This window comes from Oncorhynchus clarkii, chromosome 16, assembly GCF_045791955.1.
Source record: "Oncorhynchus clarkii lewisi isolate Uvic-CL-2024 chromosome 16, UVic_Ocla_1.0, whole genome shotgun sequence".
NCBI lineage: Eukaryota > Metazoa > Chordata > Actinopteri > Salmoniformes > Salmonidae > Oncorhynchus > Oncorhynchus clarkii.
This window is the reverse complement of record NC_092162.1, coordinates 3,772,787-3,787,422: the sequence shown is the minus strand read 5'-3', so window position 1 is coordinate 3,787,422 and position 14,636 is coordinate 3,772,787. Positions and strand designations below refer to the sequence as shown.

General features: G+C 41.8%; 1 protein-coding gene across 1 annotated transcript in view; it reads right to left on the bottom strand.

The window, feature by feature from the left end:
* Nucleotides 1-283: 283 nt before the first annotated feature.
* The window catches only part of LOC139367823 (serine palmitoyltransferase 3-like), a 41,612-nt gene continuing 27,259 nt past the window's right edge, over nt 284-14,636 (bottom strand). Inside the window, exon 5 of the mRNA XM_071106161.1 lies at nt 284-528. Within this exon, the coding sequence (XP_070962262.1) occupies nt 284-528 (245 nt within the window). The remainder of the gene's footprint in view (nt 529-14,636) is intronic.

The following is a 14,636-nucleotide window of genomic DNA, read 5'->3' as shown; positions in this document are numbered from 1 at the left end:
AAAGTGGCAGCGCGCTCTTAAAGTGGCAGCGCGCTCTTAAAATGGTAGGGCGCTCTTAAAGTGGCAGCGCGCTCTTAAAGTGGCAGGGCGCTCTTAAAGTGGCAGCGCGCTCTTAAAGTGGCAGAGCGCTCTTAAAGGGGCAGGGCGCTCTTATAGTGGCAGCGCGCTCTTAAAGTGGCAGGGCGCTCTTATAGTGGCAGCGCGCTCTTAAAGTGGCAGCGCGCTCTTAAAGTGGCAGCGCGCTCTTAAAGTGTCAGGGCGCTCTTAAAGTGGCAGGGCGCTCTTAAAGTGGCAGGGCACTCTTAAAGTGGCAGGGCACGCTGAAGGTTCCGTGCAGGATTTCGCCACACACATTGAACATTGTTTCAATCTGGTTTAGCCAGGCTAGATGATAAAGACCCACCTTTCCGACCAGTGCCGGTATGTTCATAGAGTTGGTAGCAAAGCCCATGCCGAAGATCATGGAGGACTCTACCCCCAGGAAGGTGGCTACAAGCTGCTCCAACTCCTCATGGATAGCCAGGTTACCTGGACAGAGAAATGAGAAATGAGAAACAAAAAGAAAATTCATATGCATTTCCTGTCACTGTTTGCTGCTGTTTCAAGTGATCAATCTGATTGCTCTTACAGTCAGTCCGAAACTAAGAAAAAAAGGGTTCTACCTGGAACCCAAAAAGTTTCTACCTGGAACCCAAAAGGTGACCCCGTAAGAGAACCCTTTTGGGTTCCAGGTAGAACCTTTTTGGGATTCAGGTAGAACCCTTTTGGGTTCCAGGTAAAACCCTAGAAACAAAAAAAAATATTCAAAGGGTTTTGATAAGCCAAAGAACCCCTTTAAGCCTCTAAATAATACATTTTATTCCCCCTACGAGTGTAATTCCCTCCTTACCCTTGGCGTCATGTCAGAAGGTCCTGGACAGGTGGAAGCACTGTAGTAGTGGAGCTTCTGACATATTGTTTCCACTTTTCAGATCTGCTAACATTATTATTTATTTTTTTACCTTTATTTAGTCAGTTAAGTCAGTTAAGAACAAACTCTTATTTACAATGACAGCCTAGGAACAGTGGGTTAACTGCCTGTTCAGGGGCAGAACGACAGATTTGTTTGTACCTTGTCAGCTCAGGGGTTTGAACTTGCAACCTTCCGGTTACTAGTCCAGCGCTCTAACCACTAGGCTACCCTGCCGCCCCATCTAAGCGTCTAAGCGTGAGAAGAGGTTGGGAGAGGGGACCGGTGGGTTCGAGCATTATGGTGTTAACCACGTGTTCTTGGACCAAGGTGAGTGGCAGTTCAATAATTTGTTCATTCAAATGCAGAGGATGATCCCGTCCAATATCTATGAAATATGGTCCACGCACCATCCAGGGAGATTAACAGATTTATAGCTCCTCAAATATATGGGTGTGTGTCTGCCGCAGGTTTTGGACAAACTGATTGGCAGTTCACTAATGTCCAGTTCATTCCTGCATACAATTACAGGGCCTTCAGAGAGTATTCATACCGTGTGACTCATTACACATTTTGTGTTACAGCCTGAATTCAAAATGGATTAAAAAAATATATATATAAATTCACCCCATCTACACATATTTCCCAAAATAAAACATTTTTAAAAATGTTAAAACATTTGTTGGAAATAAAAAATGAAAATCTGATTTACATAAGTATTCAATACATAAGTATTCAATACATGTTAGAATTACCTTCGGCAGCAATTACAGCTGTGAGTCTTTCTGGTAAGTCTTTAAACTGTAAGTCTTTCTGGTAAATCTTTAAACTGTGAGTCTTTCTGGTAAGTCTTTAAGCTGTGAGTCTTTCTGGTAAATCTTTCAACTGTGAGTCTTTCTGGTAAGTCTTTAAGCTGTGAGTCTTTCTGGTAAGTCTTTAAACTGTGAGTCTTTCTGGTAAGTCTTTAAACTGTAAGTCTTTCTGGTAAGTCTTTAAACTGTGAGTCTTTCTGGTAAGTCTTTAAACTGTGAGTCTTTCTGGTAAGTCTTTAAGCTGTGAGTCTTTCTGGTAAGTCTTTAAGCTGTGAGTCTTTCTGGTAAATCTTTCAACTGTGAGTCTTTCTGGTAAGTCTTTAAGAGCTTTGCACAGCTGGATTCTACAAAATGTGTACTTTATTCTTTAAAAAATTCTTAAATCTCTGTCAAGTTGGTTTTTGATCATGTTAACCATTTTTCAATTCTTGCATGTGTTCTGGAGAGCTGAGAGCATGCGTTCTGGAGAGAGCGGCGCCTGCCTATAAGCTATCTTTGCCACACACCCTTACCACTTCTTCTTGTCTGAACATTTAAATGATACTCTTCACAAATGCTTTAGATGTTGTCCACTGACAGCTGCAACTCAATAGTCAGCTAGGCCTTTTACCAAGACTTCCTCATATACCACGTCTCTCCTGCTCTACTGGTTTTTTCCCCTGTCAGCTTTCTTTCGTTGTCCAGAAGCCAAATCCACAATCTTAGTCATATTAGCAACGCATCATAGGTATCCCCTTTCCCCTTTTTAACAAGGTAGAACACCTGACTTGTTACGAACACACCTCTGTCCATTAAAACCGTTTAAACAGCATGACAATTGAAATCAATGGGCATACCTTATCTCAGAATGAGCACGAGTTGCCAATTCCTTATACTGTATATAATTGTGTTTTATACTTATTGCACATTTTTTTTTAGAAAAACACAGACTAGACAGCTAGTATAACAGTCTGACTACAATGCTGCTAGTGGTACATGGTAGTATAAAACAAAGACTAGACAGCTAGTATAACAGTCTGACTACAATGCTGCTAGTGGTACATGGTATTATAAAACACAGACTAGACAGCTAGTATAACAGTCTGACTACAATGCTGCTAGTGGTACATGGTATTATAAAACACAGACTAGACAGCTAGTACTAGACAGCTAGTATAACAGTCTGACTACAATGCTGCTAGTGGTACATGGTATTATAAAACACAGACTAGACAGCTAGTATAACAGTCTGACTACAATGCTGCTAGTGGTACATGGTATTATAAAACACAGACTAGACAGCTAGTACTAGACAGCTAGTATAACAGTCTGACTACAATGCTGCTAGTGGTACATGGTATTATAAAACACAGACTAGACAGCTAGTACTAGACAGCTAGTATAACAGTCTGACTACAATGCTGCTAGTGGTACATGGTATTATAAAACACAGGCTAGACAGATAGTATAACAGTCTGAATTCAATGCTGCTAGTGGTACATGGTATTATAAAACACAGACTAGACAGCTAGTACTAGACAGCTAGTATAACAGTCTGACTACAATGCTGCTAGTGGTACATGGTATTATAAAACACAGACTAGACAGCTAGTATAACAGTCTGACTACAATGCTGCTAGTGGTACATGGTATTATAAAACACAGACTAGACAGCTAGTACTAGACAGCTAGTATAACAGTCTGACTACAATGCTGCTAGTGGTACATGGTATTATAAAACACAGACTAGACAGCTAGTATAACAGTCTGACTACAATGCTGCTAGTGGTACATGGTATTATAAAACACAGACTAGACAGCTAGTACTAGACAGCTAGTATAACAGTCTGACTACAATGCTGCTAGTGGTACATGGTATTATAAAACACAGACTAGACAGCTAGTACTAGACAGCTAGTATAACAGTCTGACTACAATGCTGCTAGTGGTACATGGTATTATAAAACACAGGCTAGACAGATAGTATAACAGTCTGAATTCAATGCTGCTAGTGGTACATGGTATTATAAAACACAGACTAGACAGCTAGTACTAGACAGCTAGTATAACAGTCTGACTACAATGCTGCTAGTGGTACGTGGTATTATAAAAACACAGACTAGACAGCTAGTACTAGACAGCTAGTATAACAGTCTGACTACAATGCTGCTAGTGGTACATGGTATTATAAAACACAGACTAGACAGCTAGTACTAGACAGCTAGTATAACAGTCTGACTACAATGCTGCTAGTGGTACATGGTATTATAAAACACAGACTAGACAGCTAGTACTAGGCAGCTAGTATAACAGTCTGACTACAATGCTGCTAGTGGTACATGGTATTATAAAACACAGACTAGACAGCTAGTATAACAGTCTGACTACAATGCTGCTAGTGGTACATGGTATTATAAAACACAGACTAGACAGCTAGTACTAGACAGCTAGTATAACAGTCTGACTACAATGCTGCTAGTGGTACATGGTATTATAAAACACAGACTGGACAGCTAGTACTAGACAGCTAGTATAACAGTCTGACTACAATGCTGCTAGTGGTACATGGTATTATAAAACACAGACTAGACAGCTAGTATAACAGTCTGACTACAATGCTGCTAGTGGTACATGGTATTATAAAACACAGACTAGACAGCTAGTACTAGACAGCTAGTATAACAGTCTGACTACAATGCTGCTAGTGGTACATGGTATTATAAAAACACAGACTAGACAGCTAGTACTAGACAGCTAGTATAGCAGTCTGACTACAATGCTGCTAGTGGTACATGGTATTATAAAACACAGACTAGACAGCTAGTACTAGACAGCTAGTATAACAGTCTGACTACAATGCTGCTAGTGGTACGTGGTATTATAAAAACACAGACTAGACAGCTAGTACTAGACAGCTAGTATAACAGTCTGACTACAATGCTGCTAGTGGTACATGGTATTATAAAACACAGACTAGACAGCTAGTACTAGACAGCTAGTATAACAGTCTGACTACAATGCTGCTAGTGGTACATGGTATTATAAAACACAGACTAGACAGCTAGTACTAGGCAGCTAGTATAACAGTCTGACTACAATGCTGCTAGTGGTACATGGTATTATAAAACACAGACTAGACAGCTAGTATAACAGTCTGACTACAATGCTGCTAGTGGTACATGGTATTATAAAACACAGACTAGACAGCTAGTACTAGACAGCTAGTATAACAGTCTGACTACAATGCTGCTAGTGGTACATGGTATTATAAAACACAGACTAGACAGCTAGTACTAGACAGCTAGTATAACAGTCTGACTACAATGCTGCTAGTGGTACATGATATTATAAAACACAGACTAGACAGCTAGTACTAGACAGCTAGTATAACAGTCTGACTACAATGCTGCTAGTGGTACATGGTATTATAAAAACACAGACTAGACAGCTAGTATAACAGTCTGACTACAATGCTGCTAGTGGTACATGGTATTATAAAACACAGACTAGACAGCTAGTATAACAGTCTGACTACAATGCTGCTAGTGGTACGTGGTATTATAAAACACAGACTAGAAAGATAGTACTAGACAGCTAGTATAACAGTCTGACTACAATGCTGCTAGTGGTACGTGGTATTATAAAAACACAGACTAGACAGCTAGTAATAGACAGATAGTATAACAGTCTGACTACAATGCTGCTAGTGGTACATGGTATTATAAAACACAGACTAGACAGCTAGTATAACAGTCTGACTACAATGCTGCTAGTGGTACATGGTATTATAAAACACAGACTAGACAGCTAGTACTAGACAGCTAGTATAACAGTCTGACTACAATGCTGCTAGTGGTACATGGTATTATAAAACACAGACTAGACAGCTAGTACTAGACAGCTAGTATAACAGTCTGACTACAATGCTGCTAGTGGTACATGATATTATAAAACACAGACTAGACAGCTAGTACTAGACAGCTAGTATAACAGTCTGACTACAATGCTGCTAGTGGTACATGGTATTATAAAAACACAGACTAGACAGCTAGTATAACAGTCTGACTACAATGCTGCTAGTGGTACATGGTATTATAAAACACAGACTAGACAGCTAGTATAACAGTCTGACTACAATGCTGCTAGTGGTACGTGGTATTATAAAACACAGACTAGACAGCTAGTACTAGACAGCTAGTATAACAGTCTGACTACAATGCTGCTAGTGGTACGTGGTATTATAAAAACACAGACTAGACAGCTAGTACTAGACAGATAGTATAACAGTCTGACTACAATGCTGCTAGTGGTACATGGTATTATAAAACACAGACTAGACAGCTAGTACTAGACAGCTAGTATAACAGTCTGACTACAATGCTGCTAGTGGTACGTGGTATTATAAAACACAGACTAGACAGCTAGTATAACAGTCTGACTACAATGCTGCTAGTGGTACATGGTATTATAAAACACAGACTAGACAGCTAGTACTAGACAGCTAGTATAACAGTCTGACTACAATGCTGCTAGTGGTACATGGTATTATAAAAACACAGACTAGACAGCTAGTATAACAGTCTGACTACAATGCTGCTAGTGGTACATGGTATTATAAAACACAGACTAGACAGCTAGTACTAGACAGCTAGTATAACAGTCTGACTACAATGCTGCTAGTGGTACGTGGTATTATAAAAACACAGACTAGACAGCTAGTACTAGACAGCTAGTATAACAGTCTGACTACAATGCTGCTAGTGGTACATGGTATTATAAAACACAGACTAGACAGCTAGTACTAGACAGCTAGTATAACAGTCTGACTACAATGCTGCTAGTGGTACATGGTATTATAAAACACAGACTAGACAGCTAGTACTAGGCAGCTAGTATAACAGTCTGACTACAATGCTGCTAGTGGTACATGGTATTATAAAACACAGACTATTCATACACTTCCTCAACCACACAGGCTCAAAGCCCAGGTCCAGTCTGAATTCATACACTTCCTCAACCACACAGGCTCAAAGCCCAGGTCCAGTCTGAATTCATACACTTCCTCAACCACACAGGCTCAAAGCCCAGGTCCAGTCTGAATTCATACACTTCCTCAACCACACAGGCTCAAAGCCCAGGTCCAGTCTGAATTCATACACTTCCTCAACCACACAGGCTCAAAGCCCAGGTCCAGTCTGAATTCATACACTTCCTCAACCACACAGGCTCAAAGCCCAGGTCCAGTCTGAATTCATACACTTCCTCAACCACACAGGCTCAAAGCCCAGGTCCAGTCTGAATTCATACACTTCCTCAACCACACAGGCTCAAAGCCCAGGTCCAGTCTGAATTCATACACTTCCTCAACCACACAGGCTCAAAGCCCAGGTCCAGTCTGAATTCATACACTTCCTCAACCACACAGGCTCAAAGCCCAGGTCCAGTCTGAATTCATACACTTCCTCAACCACACAGGCTCAAAGCCCAGGTCCAGTCTGAATTCATACACTTCCTCAACCACACAGGCTCAAAGCCCAGGTCCAGTCTGAATTCATACACTTCCTCAACCACACAGGCTCAAAGCCCAGGTCCAGTCTGAATTCATACACTTCCTCAACCACACAGGCTCAAAGCCCAGGTCCAGTCTGAATTCATACACTTCCTCAACCACACAGGCTCAAAGCCCAGGTCCAGTCAAGAGGCACGTGGAGGACATCATTGTAATCTGACTGGCTCGCTGTCTTGGCTGCGTCATCGGCATCTGTTCTCTTTTGAAGCTAGAATGTTTAATCAGCCGGGCCTGTATACTAATCTGTATTCCACCTGTGGCTCATTCAGTTCTTTTGAACGGAAGGAGAGTGAGATTGTGCAGTCATTACTCAGCACAAGCCCCGAGTCCCTTCAGTTTCCTCAATCAAGTGCCAATTATGTCACTACACACATTTATCGGATTAAACCGAGGTCAGCCATGTAAAATGGATCTCTGCCTCCCAAACCAGTCATCATCACTTGTCCACTAGATTCTAGAATGTCAAGTAACCCCAGTCATCATCACTTGTCCACTAGATTCTAGAATGTCAAGTAACCCCAGTCATCATCACTTGTCCACTAGATTCTAGAATGTCAAGTAACCCCAGTCATCATCACTTGTCCACTAGATTCTAGAATGTCAAGTAACCCCAGTCATCATCACTTGTCCACTAGATTCTAGAATGTCAAGTAACCCCAGTCATCATCACTTGCCCACTAGATTCTAGAATGTCAAGTAATCCCAGTCATCATTTGTCCACTAGATTCTAGAATGCCAAGTAATCCAAGTCATCATCACTTGTCCACTAGATTCTAGAATGCCAAGTAATCCCAGTCATCATCACTTGTCCACTAGATTCTAGAATGCCAAGTAATCCAAGTCATCATCACTTGTCCACTAGATTCTAGAATGCCAAGTATTCCAAGTCATCATCACTTGTCCACTAGATTCTAGAATGCCAAGTAATCCAAGTCATCATTACTTGTCCACTAGATTCTAGAATGCCAAGTATTCCCAGTCATCGTCACTTGTCCACTAGATTCTAGAATGCCAAGTATTCTAACTCATCATCACTTGTCCACTAGATTCTAGAATGTCAAGTAACCCCAGTCATCATCACTTGTCCACTAGATTCTAGAATGTCAAGTAACCCAAGTCATCATTCCTCATCCATTAGATCTAGAACGCCAAATAACTATTCCACCTTCGCAACATAACCCACTCTGTCCCAGTCCCAAGCTTGACGACCAGTGTTGTGTAAAGTCACCAACACCCCTGGGGATAACCAGGTCCCAGATCTGTTTGTTCGGTCTTGCCAAATCCTATGGTCAGCACAAACAGATCAGGGACCAGGCCACTCCTGGGAAACAGTAGCAGGGGGATTTTCAAGCCTTTATAGGTAACTGACTATCACAGCTTATTGTGAAATAGACATTAATTACTTAGTCCACTACACACATTTATTCACAATGCATTTCCTGTGTATTACATTATTTTCTTTCTTCATAATGCATTCGTGTACATTACACAAATTCCAATTCGTTGTGGCTAACGTTAGCTAGCTAGGTTAACTGGGTGGTTAACTTTAGCTAGGCTAGGGGTTAAGTTTAAGTAATATGGTAGCTAAGTAGCTAAAAAGTAATTTGTTGTTGCTAATTCGCTCAAATGCTAAAGTTAGTCCATGACGTGATTTGAACATACAAACGTTTCAGTTGTGTTAAAAGTTTTGGTTTTTCCATTTATGTTTTGAGGTTGGACTTTTAGCATGAGTAGCACGTTAGCATGTACGGCGCGCCGATTGGTGCCACCTCGTTAGTCAGTATGTGTTTCACCTGTGCTGGCCTAGGTGATATTTAAGAGTGGCTGGCCCAGTGCTCCAGTTGTCTTGAGAGATGTGGAGGGTCAACACCTTACATTGGCGCTCCCCTATTTGATTTCTAGAAAAACATTCCTTTGTCTGATCTACCCTGTTTCCATTTGGTACAAGTTTTTGGTTTGCTTCCTGTCTTGAAGTTTGGGGTGGGTTGTTCTTTAGTTTGCCTCTTCTTGGGCAAATTTAGTGGGCACTCATGGTGGTTGTCTTTTAGGTTCCAGTTGTTGTTGCTAGTCAACTTTCAGTGGACAACCCCCATGAGTGTCTATCAGAACTCCTCCTAAAACACCACCTGTTTCATTTAGGTTTCTGTCAGTGACTCTGTCAGTTCCCCCTTCTGTGACATTTTGGATTTTCTTTTGCTGGGGAACGTAACATTTGATTGACGGTCGCAATAGGGTTAGCTAACATGCTAGCTAAGAGGTTAAAGGTTAGGGTTAGCTAACATGCTAGCTAAGAGGTTAAAGGTTAGGGTTAGCTAACATGCTAGCTAAGAAGTTAAAGGTTAGGGTTTGCTAACATGCTAGCTAAGAGGTTAAAGGTTAGGGTTAGCTAACATGCTAGCTAAGAAGTTAAAGGTTAGGGTTTGCTAACATGCTAGCTAAGTAGTTAAAGGTTAGTGTTTGCTAACATGCTAGCTAAGAAGTTAAAGGTTAGGGTTTGCTAACCTGCTAGCTAAGTAGTTAAAGTTTAGTGTTAGCTGACATGCTAGTTCAGTAGTTAAGTATTGAGTTGTTGCTAAAATTCTAAAGTTGTTCTTGACGTGATTCGAACACACAACATAATGGGATGCTAGACAGCCGCGTTATACACCCACCCATCCTCCCTGACCAACCTCACTCCTATTGTTTCTGTCTTAAGTAACCTACGGTCTTCATCTGTGACTGAAATTCACTGAAAAAGTTAATTGTTTGTGTGCCTGGCACAAATTTCCAATAAGCAATTTGTGTTTATTTCGCAGTGTAAGATTCTGGGTGAAACTTGGAACATTGTTATACTCCAGAAGAATAGTATATAAAGGAGTGAAAGATTGTTTTGTTTTTTTTTTTACATCAGAAGATGATTCTCTGTAGGAGACAGATGGCTTTGGGATATTTTTGGTGGACGGGAGAAAGTCGCAGGATTGCTAAAGGGGAAGTGTATGGATATCTGTGGATTAGGCGAAGGAGGGGTTGAGGTCAGGTCAGATCTCCCTGAAGCGAGAGATTGCTATAGGGGAAGTGTATGGATATCTGTGGATTAGGCGAAGGAGGGGTTGAGGTCAGGTCAGATCCCCCAGGAAGGGAGAGATTGCTATAGGGGAAGTGTATGGATATCTGTGGATTAGGCGAAGGAGGGGTTGAGGTCAGGTCAGATCCCCCTGAAGGGAGAGATTGCTATAGGGGAAGTGTATGGATATCTGTGGATTAGGCGAAGGAGGGGTTGAGGTCAGGTCAGATCCCCCTGAAGGGAGAGATTGCTATAGGAGAAGTGAATGGATATCTGTGGATTAGGCGAAGGAGGGGTTGAGGTCAGGTCAGATCCCCCTGAAGGGAGAGATTGCTATAGGGGAAGTGTATGGATATTTGTGGATTAGGCGAAGGAGGGGTTGAGGTCAGGTCAGATCCCCCTGAAGGGAGAGATTGCTATAGGAGAAGTGAATGGATATCTGTGGATTAGGCGAAGGAGGGGTTGAGGTCAGGTCAGATCCCCCTGAAGGGAGAGATTACTATAGGGGAAGTGTATGGATATTTGTGGATTAGGCGAAGGAGGGGTTGAGGTCAGGTCAGATCCCCCTGAAGGGAGAGATTGCTATAGGGGAAGTGTATGGATATTTGTGGATTAGGCGAAGGAGGGGTTGAGGTCAGGTCAGATCCCCCTGAAGGGAGAGATTGCTATAGGGGAAGTGAATGGATATCTGTGGATTAGGCGAAGGAGGGGTTGAGGTCAGGTCAGATCCCCCTGAAGGGAGAGATTGCTATAGGGGAAGTGTATGGATATTTGTGGATTAGGCGAAGGAGGGGTTGAGGTCAGGTCAGATCCCCCTGAAGGGAGAGATTGCTATAGGGGAAGTGAATGGATATCTGTGGATTAGGCGAAGGAGGGGTTGAGGTCAGGTCAGATCCCCCTGAAGGGAGAGATTGCTATAGGGGAAGTGTATGGATATTTGTGGATTAGGCGAAGGAGGGGTTGAGGTCAGGTCAGATCCCCCTGAAGGGAGAGATTGCTATAGGGGAAGTGTATGGATATTTGTGGATTAGGCGAAGGAGGGGTTGAGGTCAGGTCAGATCCCCCTGAAGGGAGAGATTGCTATAGGGGAAGTGAATGGATATCTGTGGATTAGGCGAAGGAGGGGTTGAGGTCAGGTCAGATCCCCCTGAAGGGAGAGATTGCTATAGGGGAAGTGTATGGATATTTGTGGATTAGGCGAAGGAGGGGTTGAGGTCAGGTCAGATCCCCCTGAAGGGAGAGATTGCTATAGGGGAAGTGAATGGATATCTGTGGATTAGGCGAAGGAGGGGTTGAGGTCAGGTCAGATCCCACTGAAGGGAGAGATTGTTTATTACCCTCTTCCTGTCAAACTATATGATGTAAGGATGGGAGAATATATACTTGTGATGGTGGAAACATGTATTTGTAAAGCTGTGTCGACCCTTTGGGAAGAACTATACTTGGTTTTCTAGTGTCTAGTGAGTTATTTACTCTGACAAATTAGAACCTAACAACAGTATATCTGTGATGTTGGGTTGGTTGTAATTGAACGAGCGTGACTGCGGTAGCTACGTCTTCAAAGTTGTAAAACAACAAGAGCTAAGTTAATCATTTCTCTCTCTAACACTGTGTGCGCGCCGGTTGATGAGACCCTCTAAAAAGACCAATACATTTTTTTATATATATATATAAAAGTCTGTGATGTCATAGAAGATGACATCACAATAGTACTGTACTCATTAAAAACATACATGCATAATTGTACTACTATTACACCTGGAAAAAAACACCCAGGCAATGTCTATGGCCAAAGTTAATCATTCTATATTTTTACAGGATTTCATTTTTTACACCTATAGTTTGTTTTTACCTTTATTTAACTAGGCAGGTCAGTTAAGAACAAATTCTTATTTACAATGACGGCCTTGGAACAGTGGCTTAGCTGCCTTGTTCTGCCTTGTCAGCTCGGGGATTTGAACTTGCAACCTTCCGGTTACTGGTCCACCGGGGCGGCTATCCTGCCGCCCCGTTAGATCTTTATAGTTTGTTAAATGGCTTACAGGAACAACATTCTATCTTTGCTAAATAGGGTAACTTGAACCCATTTGTAATCCACAAGTTATTGCATGGGTTCAATAGCATTCGCACTGATATAGGGACTAGGCCTACTGTAAATTGCATTATGGCTGAGCATGGACATGCCAAACGTAGTCAATAAACAATATTCAATTAATTATTGATCGAGGCCAAAGAGAACAAATAATTATAATCAAATTCTAAAAACAAAACAACTTGTTTTAAATGGGCCATGTCACACTTACAGGCTCCATACTTTCTCCCTGTGGGGGGAAATAATGTTAAAACACACTATGGAAGGTTTTTACACACATCCAAAACGAGACCTGCCAGGTTAAGATAATGTGGTCCTGCCTGACTAAAATAATGTGGCCCTGTCTGTTTAAAATAATGTGGCCCTGCCTGATTAAAATAATGTGGTCCTGCCTGACTAAAATAATGTGGTCCTGCCTGACTAAAATAATGTGGTCCTGCCTGACTAAAATAATGTGGTCCTGCCTGACTAAAATAATGTGGCCCTGCCTGACTAAAATAATGTGGCCCTGCCTGTTTAAAATAATGTGGCCCTGCCTGATTAAAATAATGTGGGCCTGCCTGATTAAAATAATGTGGGCCTGCCTGATTAAAATAATGTGGCCCTGCCTGATTAAAATAATGTGGCCCTGCCTGACTAAAATAATGTGGCCCTGCCTGACTAAAATAATGTGGCCCTGCCTGATTAAAATAATGTGGCCCTGCCTGATTAAAATAATGTGGCCCTGCCTGATTAAAATAATGTGGCCCTGCCTGACTAAAATAATGTGGCCCTGCCTGATTAAAATAATGTGGCCCTGCCTGACTAAAATAATGTGGTCCTGCCTGATTAAAATAATGTGGCCCTGCCTGACTAAAATAATGTGGCCCTGCCTGATTAAAATAATGTGGCCCTGCCTGACTAAAATAATGTGGTCCTGCCTTCAATGCAGAGATAACAAAAGAGAATGTCAGCTCATTGTTTTACTCCTCTTAAACTTGGTATTTTAATAAAGCTTTGGTGATAAAGATTTATTTCCAAGCAATCTCAGGAGCCAAACCCTTTATCCACAGTCTTGTCTACTTTGTGAATGATTTGGGGCAGATTTAAAAAAAAAAAGAGGAGAGGAAGCTATGCTTGGTTTTTAATCAAATAAAATTAAATGGGGAGAAAAAAAAACATGTTGTTTTTTAAATGTTTCTAAACAGGAAGTATCCAGGCACCAAAAGGACCTTAGGCTTCTCTTGTCCCCTGTTCATATGGGCGGTGTGCGTCACAGCTGGATAGGCTGCGTTTCCACTGTAAAAATGTAGTGTTACCGCTTAAACCAACTTTTGGTTGGTCTTAAATATCACTTTTGGATCATGTTTTTTAAAGATACTGAGCACAAAGCGAGCTGGTAAAACGAGAAGGTGAATTGCAGTTTAGTTGTTGCAGCTTTAAAGATAATATCCTGCAATTCTATAAAATGTTTCCATGAGGCAGAGAAAACTTTGCGGTTTTAAAGCGTATGTGTGCATGTATGTTTAAAAAAGAATTGTATTAATAAAATGTATAATTGGTGTACTACTGTGGATACCAATATCCCTGTGAGCCTCCCAGGCCCATGTTGCCCAGAGTTAAGAACAGAAATGGTAGATAATTAATATTGTATTGTATTACACCCTCAACTTATTTCACAGATCCTTTGGCCAAAATGTGTTTAATCTGTTGTTAGTAATATTCATTAAAAATAAGTGTTTGTTATTTATTGTTTGTAATCCTCCACATACAACACTCGTTCTGCCAGTCACATTCTGCTGCAGGTCCCCAAAGCACACACATCACTGGGTCGCTCGTCTTTTCAGTTCGCTGCCGCTAGCGACTGGAATGAGCTGCAACAAACACTCAAACTGGACAGTTTTCTCTCAATCTCTTCATTCAAAGACCTTGCGTGAAGTATTTTTGTCTTTACCTTCTTTTACCCAGAGTATAATTCACATTTGATAGGGCCCTCCCGAGTGGAGCAGCGGTCTAAAGCACTGCATCGCAGAGCTAGAGGTGACACTACAGGCCGGGTTCAACCCTGGGCTGTATCACAACCGGCTGTGTTCGGGAGTCCCATAGGGCGACGCACAATTGGCCCAGCGTCGTCCGGGTTAGGGGAGGGTTTGGCGGGTTTGGTTAGGGGAGGGCTTTACTTGGCTCATTATGCTCTATCGACTCCTTGTGGC